The sequence below is a fragment of the Apaloderma vittatum genome, unplaced genomic scaffold (assembly GCF_000703405.1).
Source record: "Apaloderma vittatum isolate BGI_N311 unplaced genomic scaffold, ASM70340v1 scaffold13735, whole genome shotgun sequence".
NCBI classification, from domain to species: Eukaryota; Metazoa; Chordata; class Aves; order Trogoniformes; family Trogonidae; genus Apaloderma; species Apaloderma vittatum.
The window spans coordinates 21,486-31,613 of NW_009717744.1; the positions used below are offsets into that span (position 1 = coordinate 21,486).

Consider the following 10,128-nt stretch of genomic DNA (forward strand, 5'->3'; position numbering starts at 1 on the left):
TCTGGAGATGAAAGAACTGCTTCCTGATCCTTGTATGTGTGCAAGGGTTTTCCCACTGGCCAGCTCTCCAGCAGCAGAGGACACAGGTAGCTGATGGAGGTGGCCGTGTGTCCCCTACCCCTCTTCAGCCTTACTTTGGGACATAATCTAGTTTTTCACTCTATTCGTGCTTCCTGGAGGAGACTGCCCTTGCTTTCATCATCTCCCTCAGGATCTTGTTGCTGTGCATGGAGGGTTACTGGGAGCCAAGGAGGCAGGTATGCTTGGAGAAGGTCTGATTACGCGCTAAGAAAGCTCTCCAGTCTTCTGTGCTCGAGCACAGCTTGTCCTCCTAAGATGCTAATGAGGTTCTTCAAGCAGTAAAGCCAAACTCATTGAAAAGGTTGCTTGGATCAGAGTTTAAGGGACTTTCTCCGCATGCATCTGCAGCGCCGTAATTAAATAATCCCTTTGTAGTCATGGAAACATTGTCTCCGTGTCCTTCCCACTCACTGCTTTTCTGCCAAAAGTTACGGGCGTTGGTTTGGTTCTGACAGCCCTTCGGTAGCTCTGATAATCCTTTCTCTGCCGAGTGGCGTGGGAGAGGAGAGCTGGGTCCTCCAGCAGCTGCTGTTACCTGTCAGGAGAACTCCCCCTCATCCCGACTTGCCTGGGTGCAACTCTTCTTCCGTTACAGGGAAAGATGGCTGAGTCCCTCCTGGAGCAGCTATTCTTGCTTTCAGGTTCTCTTTGGGAATGCTTTGCAACGTTTTTTGGTTAAAATGCTCTCCTTTGCCTTCTACCCTGTGTGCTGGCTGCATCCCGTTGCTGCTGGGTCTGCCATGCTCGCTGCTGGCATCACTCAGAGCGTGTCCGAGATCTCCACCAGCTCGAGTCAAGAATAAATCATTTCTGAGTAGGACGTCTCATAGCACCTGGGCTGGATTGGACCCACAGGTTGCTCCACAGCCCTGCACACTTATTTTTTCCCTTGATAGAAGCGATATCACTGGAGGACTCCAGATTTGAACATAAAAGTGCAGGGAGGAGAGACGGCGGGAAGAGGAGCCTGTCAAACTTCTTCCAAGTCTCTGAGAAAGTTTGACTTTATTTTTCCCAGCTCTGTCACCCTGACACGTTAACGGCTGGAACTGATGAGTCCCCCTTGCTCCTTCCCACACTTTTTCATGTCTCCTGCACAAAGTTGTGTGTTTTCATGAATGAAGGGAAGAATAAAATCTCATTGGAAAGTTCATCAACTTTGGGCTCCTGCTCACTGAGTGATAGATAGCTTTAATTACATTGAACTAGTTGGCATCTCTACTACACTCCCCAAAGTCATTAAAAATAGATTTTCTGTTTGAACTCCAGCACCCCGAGGGTCTGCAGGCAGCGTGCCGTGGCGGTGGGGCGCCCCAGGGGCTGTCTCCAGCCAGGGAGGTCAGAAGCCTCCGCTGGTAGCAGGCGTAAGCTATGGAAACTTGGCTTTGTTTGTTTGTTTTATGTATTTATTTATTTGGAACCAGGTTCTCGCACTTATTTTCTCGGGTGGCTAGCAGACTTTGAGTTCGTGTGTTTTGGAGAGTCTGTATTGATTTTGGGTGGGTTTTTTTGCTGATGTGGGTGACGCAGTCAAGGAAAACAGTAATGAGACTTTATCGTTTAATTATTGGGAAGCAGGTTCGTAAACAGGGAACTGAAAAACTCGGCAGCAGAGTTTCAGCTGGGGCAGAAGGAAGAGAGGTAGCAAAGGGGCCAGGGAGAGGAGGGCTCTGCCCTAAGGGGTAAGCAGATTCCCCAGGAGTGCTGTTTTCTTGGCTGCTGTCCTTCGTGCAGATGCTCCTCAGCTCTGCTGAACTGCTTTATCGCTTTGCATTTGCTGTGACCACACTGATGGGTCTGGCCCGTCACCTTTCCTCGTCCCCGCAGGGACTCGCTGCGTGCCTCTGCGGAGGTGTCGTGGCCTCACAGGCATCTCCAGGCTCTGCAGGGCAGCAGCAGCCCAGCTCGCAGGCGAGGTGGTGCAGGATTTGAGTCTGCATTTGGAAAATTCTTGCCTTCCCCTGCTTGACTTCAGGACCTCTCACCTCGTGCTTCTGATAGCTGGAGCAGAAATCTCAAGGCATCCAAAACTGGCGTCTGCTTTTGAAAGCTCAGGCTTGGCTGTGAGGTCTGTGAGTGCCCCGGGTTGGGGCAGAAGTCAGGAGCGCTGCGCTCTGGGTGCACAGCACCTCGTGCTCCTGCTCTGCGGATAAGTTCATCAGTTCGGGCAACAGCTTTCTCGGAGCTTCATCTGGGGCGAGGAATACACTCCTGAAGTGGTGATAGACCTTCTCAGATGTTTGCTCTGAGTGCCAGGAGCATTCCTCTGACCTATCTTCTCTAATGTAAACAAAGAGAAGTATTTGCATTTAAGAACTAAATACTGAAAACCAAAGCCCTTTCCAAATAAACCGTTCTGCTGCACACAGAGCTGCCCCAGGGGCTGGCAAGGATGAGAGAGCAAATAGACCGGGCTGTGACAGATGGGAGTCACATTGGTTATGCATAGCTGTGAGGTGCTGGTGCCCGCCGGGACAGGGATACCGGGACGGGGATACCGTGAGGTATCGGGTAACATATGGATATATCCTGTCCTTTAATGGTATTTCTCTTACTTTTTCATTAAAATTAAACATATCCTTTAGAGGGTCGGAATATTTTTGATCATGGATAGTGAGGATGGTCGATTGCGTGGTAGTGCTGTGAGAGATGGGCAAATACTGGGCAAAAAAATCCAACCTTTTCATGCATGCAAATATTTAAATGCCTTTTCTCCATGATCTTTATGAAGTTCTTCATTTAAACATTTACTTGGGCATTGGAGCAATGCAGGTTTTCTGGCACTGACCTTTACGAAGGGTGAATTTCAAAGTCTCAGCCATAAACACTGGTGAAGAACAGATGGTTTATTCTTCCCCGAAGTTGAAGACCTTCCTTCAGCCAGGGACCAGAAACCTGCAGCTCTCGAGTGTGTCTGGGTGGTCGGGGCTACAGAAGTTTGTCCTGGAGGCACCCTCAGGGCTCTGCTGCTCAAAGGCTGGGGCTTGGTTGGGTCTGGTGCCCCAGCGCAGCCCATGTCACCCGCCCCGAGGAGTTTCCACCAGGTTTGCTTTGGTCACCAAATGCTACCATGAGGGGAATGGGTGAAGTTACCCGCCCCGAGTTTGCAGACACTACAAAGAAAGGATCAAATGGCCCCATTTGGGCTGGAAACTTGCTGCTCTAGGCATTGTTCAAAATTTTGGTGTAATTTTTAAAGAATTAGCTCGCGCAGAAGCCACAGCTTCTGAGCGGAAAAAGAACCTAAATGCCTAACATAAAATCATCTGTAATGAACTGTTATTCATATAATTCAAATCCTCTGTTATTTATAGAGCGCTGCAAGAGCATCCAGCTCCTCACAAACATGAAACAAGCCCTGAGCTGCATATAAATCACAGGGACGGATCCTGTCAAGCCTCATATCTTGGGTAAGAGGCAGGGGATCAGCAATGCCCGATGGTTTGGGGGCTCTCCTGACCTCCTGGGGTGGGTGAGAGCCCTCCCACCAACACAGCTCAGCGTGCTGGGCAGATTTCAGGGAAAACCCAGTGACCTCCCTCGACGTGTCCTGCGGTGGCTGGTTACTCCCATGGGGACTGCTGAGAGCCACCGTGGCTCCATGGGCTGCTCGTTTGGGTTAAAAAACAGACGTTTGCTCCCAGGCTCCCATCCAGGAGCAGCACAGTGTCGGCATCTCTGGTGTGCAGTGGGAAATTTTCGGATCATCACTAGTGACGAGGTGGGATGGGCAGGGCGTGGGAGCGCTGCATTTCTCTCTTCTCCATTTCTGAAGCTCTTTACAGCCACCACAGGCTAAATACATGCCCCGTGTACCGAGCTCGGCTTCTCACACCCCGCGGTTCCAGCTCCGGGGCTGCTTCACTCTCAGCATAACCCCCATGAATTCCATCTCAGCAAAGAAAATGCCCATCCCTGCGCAATCCCTGTTTTAGGAAAAGCTGTTAAGTAGGGCTGAGGAAACAAGGAGAATAGCAGCCCTATTGGTGTCGTGTTTAGAGAGGAACTGGGTTCTCACTGTGTCAACAGCACTTGGCGTGAAAGTGGCCGTTGTTTGGCGAGACACTGCTCCTTTCACCCCGCCAGCTGCTGCGAGCCGGCCGCTGTTTTGACGGACAGAGTGAGTGCGATGCCGACAGTTGGTTTAACTTTCAGCCGGTCGCAGGCATCCCTCCCGGAGCCCGAGGGGAGCGGCCGGCGCTGCAGGGCGGCTGTGCTGGGGGTGGCAATAATTAATTACAGTATTTTGTAATAGCAATGTGAATACTTCGGGGAGAGACAAGCAGCAGCAGGACCACTGCAGCGTTGGGATGGTGGATGCAAACGTACGGTGCCCGCCAGAGGCGGGCCCGCCAGAGGCGGCGAGGGAGGGGGCGGAAAGGTTAGAGTGGAATTTCTTCACTGGAGTCAAGCAGTGACCCGTGGTTAAAGCTTGGTGTCGTTTTGGAGCCTTTGGGGTTTTCAGCGCTGGTAAATGGGTCAGGACCGTGCTACATCCCAGCATCACGCAGGGACCAGCATCACGCCGGGACCTTTTGCGCGTGGGATAAAAGCACGGGAGGGCATTTGCAGCAGCGATCTGGGTTGGTTTTCCCTCGTGGGCTTCCCTCTCTCTTCTGCTCTGGCATTTCTTGCCTGGGAGAGGCGGGTGGCCCTGGGACGGTCATTCCTCAGGTGCCCGGTCCACACTGGTGCTGGAAGGGCTCAGGGCGGCCGAGGAGAAGCACATAGTGAAATACCCACATGTTAAATAAACTGCCAACTGCAAGGTCCCAATGAGTTTTATTCCCCATCAGCTTTCCTTTCTGAAGCAATTCTCCCTGCAGCAAGGGTGAGAAAGCAAACTGTGAATCAGGGAGGAGAGGACACGGCTTCTCTGCGAGAATGTCTCTGGGCAGGGAGTGGGGAGGGGTTTCTGGCCAGGCTGTGGCTCAGCTGATACTGGAAGGAAAATCATTTAAGTTTGGGAATCGCCGTTGTGTTACGTGACTCAGACTGGCGAGGCAGGACCTGCTCTCATTTTGCTCGCCCGCTGTGCGGAGAGGAGCCCTGAGCCCATGTGTTTGTTTCCTTCGCAGGTGTCCCGGGTGCCCGTGGAGTCCTGCGGGCAGTACACGACCTGCGGGGAGTGCCTCAGCTCCGGAGACCCCCACTGCGGCTGGTGCACCCTCCACCACATGTAAGTCCAGTCTCAGCTGTTTCGTTTGAGCTGCTGGTAGTGATGAGGAAGGCAACTTTCAAAGTTTCACCAGGCACCTGCCAAACAGTCTTTGCAAAAGAGAATTAGGGGGAACTTCCTTAAATCCATTCTTCCCTTCCCTGGATGTTCCCTGCATTGCAGCACCAGCACCAAAGCCATTGAAATCCGTGATCTCCCATGGAAAGGTAAAGGAAAGCAAATTCCTGCTTTAGGAGTGGTGGGTCGCCATGGCATGACGGGAATTAAAACGTTGGGAACAAAAAGCCTCACATTTTGCACACTTCTGCTTGCCCAAGCTGCGAGTCCTTCCCAATTAACGGGGAAATTTAGTAGACTTGATTATATAAGTGGGACTTTCAGAGAAGTTAGAACACTGGAACAAGGCAGAGCACCAAGCCCTGTTAAATGCATCAAGAAGAGATATTTAAATTCTGCAAGGACAGGTCAGAGGGTCCAAGCTCCAGCCCTCCCCAGTGGGGCAGAGCCGGGAGCTGGCAGCCCCTCGCGCGCCTCAACAGGCACAAAGGGCTGAGGGCTGGTTTGTTTTGCAGGGGAGCTCCAGGAAACGCTCTCTGCATTCAGGAGGTGTCCGTGTCCTTCCTTTCTCTCCCCTGCCATAATAACGATCACTTCCTAAGGCGGAAGCGGGGACCACCAGGCAGAGGCAGATTGGGGGAGGAGGAGAAAGCCTCGAGGAGGCTGGAGGAGAGGAATAGAAATCCCTCCGGCCGTGTGCCAGCTTGCAGAGCAGCCCCATTAAACGCCTGGAAATCGGGGCGGAGGCAGAGTTCAGGGACCCGCACAGCAGCACTTGGCCACTTGCCTGAGGAGCAGGTGCTGGAGGGGGAACGGAGAACGGCAGGCTCCTCCACAAATCCGGCCTGGATTCGGGACCTGTGGGCTTTGCGAGGGCAAACTGGCTCCCCCGCAGCTTGCTGGGTTTGCAGAAAGTGTTGCTGCTCTCAGGGAGATGCCAGAGGAGCAGTGCAGGCACCAGCCTCGAGCATCCCCTGGGATGCAGCACGGCAATGCAGAGCACAGGTTCCTGGGCATCTTTTTTTATTATTATTTTTTTTTTAGCTTTCTTCCTTTCAGACGAGCCTGTCCAGCCCTACAGCTAAGCCACCATATGTGCAGTTGTGTCCAAAAGTCTTTACTGTCACAGCAGCTTTGTCAGAAGGGAGTGATTTCCATCCCTTTGGCTCTTCCCTGAGGGCAGCCATCCCCCTGTGCCTGTCCACTGGTTGGGACAAAAGCCACCGCAGCCTTTTGATGGTGTCGGGGCAAGGAAGTGAGGAGAGGGGACGTGCTCTGCTCAGCAGCTGGCCTGAGCTGCAGGTCTGGAGGTGCTCCCAGGACCCAGCATTTGCTCCCTGGGGACAGCAGCCTCGCAGCACCTGCTGAGCTGTGCAGGAGGGGACGGTTCTGTCCAGTATTCCATCCAGGATCCGTGGGTGGGTGCTTTCAGTGCTGCTCCTCAAGCTCCCGCAGCAGCTTCTCTGCAAGGATCACCGAGCGCCTTCCTAATGCTAATGAACTGAATCTTCACGAACCACCTGGGAAGCAGGTGAAGGTTGTTATCTTCATTTTGCAGAGAGAAAACCCTCAATGTCAAGAGGAGAGCAAAGTGTCATTTCCTCTGCCCTTTTGGCCGTGACATTTCAGCATTAACCTATTCCCAACAAGAGTTTCTTCCCTGATGGTATTTCTCAACCCTCCCTTTGAGTGTCTGCACTTTCCTGGCCTGCTTGAAGCAATGATCATTTTTTTTTAGCTTTTGTCTTAAGCTGTAAATAATTGAGTTTATCTTGCTATTCCTGAAGCCTCTGTCATATTTGTTCGGAGGCCCCAAGCGCTGGAGTGTTTGTATTTAATTTGTCATCTCTCTCCTCTGATTCTTACATGTCCCTGCTGCCAGATGGACCAGCTGCTCCTTTGCTCGGCGGGAGGTTGCGGGTCAGGGTGCGATGCTGGGTTCTGAGGGCTGGGAAAAAGACTGAGGGGCAGAAGAGGAGACGTTTTCACCCTTGAAAGAGCGAGAGCGTGGCTGCCTGAGCAAGCGTGGGGGTGGCAAAGCCCAGCACTGCGCCTGCTTGGGATTGAAATCCAGTTGTTTCTCCCCACTGGGGGACACGCAGGTAGCGAGCTATCTGGGAGCCAGGAAGAAAAAATGTTTTAAATGATGTGTGGGATATCTGAACAGGTACAGGTGTGAGATAGATGGATGGACAGCTGCCCCATTCCAGGTGCCATCAGACAGTGTGTCCTGGCTCCCACACCACCAGCCAGAGCGGAATCCTAAAGAAGAAGGATCTGAGTTGTCCTGGCTTTCGTTATCCAATGTTACAAAAAACTTTCCTTGTGTGCTCGTTACCTAATATTGACTCTTAGAAGCCTGAGTCGGGGCTTAAGGCTCTGTTGCACGCTGAGGTGCTTGCATACGTGTGCACATGCCGGGAATGCGAGGGTGGTGAGAGCAGCGATGCTCGTGAGTGAGCATCATTCCTGACGAGGTGGTGGCCACGGGCAGCACACGCTCGGAGGAGCCCCGGGCACAGACATTTGGGAAGATACTAAAAACCAGCCTCTGCTCACCCAAGGGACCTGGAGCAGCAGAGCGATGCCTGAGCTGCCCGTCCCTGCCCAGAACCTCCGCTGTGTCCTCCTGTCCTCTGCCTGCGAGAGCAGGATCCTTCGCTCCTGCTCTTCTGCAGACACGCTCTTTGGGAGCAAGCAGGGGCCTCGAGGAGGTTGTAAAAGAGTCTCTTCAGCCCAGTGGGATTTGAAACCTCCAAGACTTCCATATGCTGCTCTCTGCAAGTGTGTTATTGTCTACAGACCTATTTATCTCTGTTAGGGCTGTTGCCATAAATAGTATGATAAAAAAGAGCCATTCCAGCGAGTCAATGAGATAAAGGCTCCAGTCAAGGGCTCACTTTAAAGCTATCTTACAGATTCACTTAAACCTCCATAATTCTTCCTTTGGCAGCATTCATATTTAGCTCCATTATATGCCAAAAAAAAAGGTAGAAAAAGCAAGAGGGTGAGGAGAACAGCACCGGCGTTTGCCAGGGATCTCATGGGTCGTTTGGAAAGGGAAAGTATAAACTCTGCTTTTCTTAATTAAAAGCAAATGGCCCCACAGGGAGGGTGACGGTCCACTGTTTGAGAGCTAGAAGCTCTGCTTTTGTCCGTGATCAGAGCAGGATGGACTCGGCAAAATTCAGCCTCTGCGCGGGTGGGAGGTGTTTGTGCTGATGCTCGTGTGCGTGTCTGGGGCCGCTGAGCTGCTCCCCAGGCAACCAGGAAAACAAGCGGTTTGACAGCAGCACCTTGTTAATTCCAGTAACATATACACTCAAGTAAGTGCCAAAAGGAAACTTTGCTGGTGGCGTGTGGGGCTGGTGACAGCATCTTGATTCTCTGACCTTTGCGCCACCACTTGAAACAGGGCCCAAAATCAGCAGAGAGTGAAAAGTGAAGTTTGCTGGTAGCTTATTAAGACCATTAGTACTGAAAGGCCAATACTTCATCTGCACCTGGAGAAGGAGGTTGGTAGAAAAGAGGTTTCCCCAGGGGACATAACACAGGAAAAGGCTGAGGGATGCCCGTGCTGTGCTACAGTCTCTGATACCTGTTTGAAACACCGACAACAGTCCCTTGGTTTCCTGGTGGATGCTCCTCTACCCGCTGAAGCAACTTGATTTCACACCGCTCCAAGGACACCTGCAACAAAAAGACAGGGGTAATGACCCATCCTGGAGCACAGGGCATGCTAGGAGAGTCCTAGTCACTTTGGCATGCTCAGAGGGTTGCATTCCTGGTGGCAGAAACGGGAGAGAGCTGGGAGCCCAAGGCATGAAAAGTGGCCCAAGTGCAGCCGCCACAAAGTCCCGATCCTGGCTCCTCAGCTCCAGGAGGAGGCAATTAATGAGCTATGTGTTTTGGTTTTAATTAGAATGGAGGCATCGTCTTGTTACTGCCTGTTATTGCTTTACGGTTTAGTTTCTGTGCAGATTATGAATTTATGGCAGCGCCTGGCTCACCTTGCACCCACAGCGCCCACTGTCGCCGCCAGCACACGGGACTGAGCAGCTCTGGATTGCGTCCCAGTGCGGGCAGGCACGGGAATTGCTCCCGAGATACTTATGGTTTGTCTTCCCTCTGATCACAGAATGTTTTTCGGTGCCCTCTAGTCCTAACCTGGAGCCTGTGCCTGGTGCCTGGTGCAGAGCATCACCCCCAGTCCCTGGCTGAGGGTCTTGCCTGCCGTTTAGCTCACCCCTGGCCAGCTGTAGCCCCTTGTGCTGTTCGAGGTGTTCCCCGGGTGCTGTCGGTGCTCTGACGTGTGCTCACGTGTGGCAGGTGCTCCCCGAGGGACAGCTGCGAGCGAGCGGAGGAGCCGTCCCGGTTTGCAGGCAGCATCAACCAGTGCATGAGCCTCACGGTGCAGCCCGGCAGCATCTCTGTGTCCCAGCACAGCCTCCCGGTAGGTGCTGCGGGGAGGGATGGACCTGTTGGGGAGAGGCACTTCCAGCCCTTCTCAGGTTCTCAGTGAACAGTCCGTTTTCCAGTCTTTCTCCCTTCTCCTCAGCACAAATGTTTTCTCATGAAGTCACAGGGACTGGGGAGGCAAGGGGTCATCCGAGCCGGGGAAGAAGCAGGGGGTGGAGATGGCAGAAAAAAATTCCCCTTCCCCTTGGGCCTCAGCTCACATTTCTCTTGGTCCGGTTTCATTAGCTGTTGAAAGGAAAAGCTTTGTTTCCCAAAAACCTCATCTGTGAGCTGGGCTCAGGGCCTGGCTCTCTGAAGCATCCCAGCTGTTGCCCTCCAAGCCCCCCAGCACC

General features: G+C 52.7%; 1 protein-coding gene across 1 annotated transcript in view; it reads left to right on the top strand.

Annotated features, from left to right (window-relative positions):
* LOC104274404 (plexin-A2-like) overlaps positions 1–10,128 on the top strand; it is a gene marked incomplete at its 5' end in the record, with an annotated part of 56,120 nt that overhangs the window by 20,602 nt on the left and 25,390 nt on the right. The window contains 3 exons of the mRNA XM_009870020.1: positions 5,160–5,260; positions 9,647–9,770; positions 10,022–10,061. Of these exons, the coding sequence (XP_009868322.1) occupies positions 5,160–5,260; positions 9,647–9,770; positions 10,022–10,061 (265 nt within the window). The remainder of the gene's footprint in view (positions 1–5,159; positions 5,261–9,646; positions 9,771–10,021; positions 10,062–10,128) is intronic.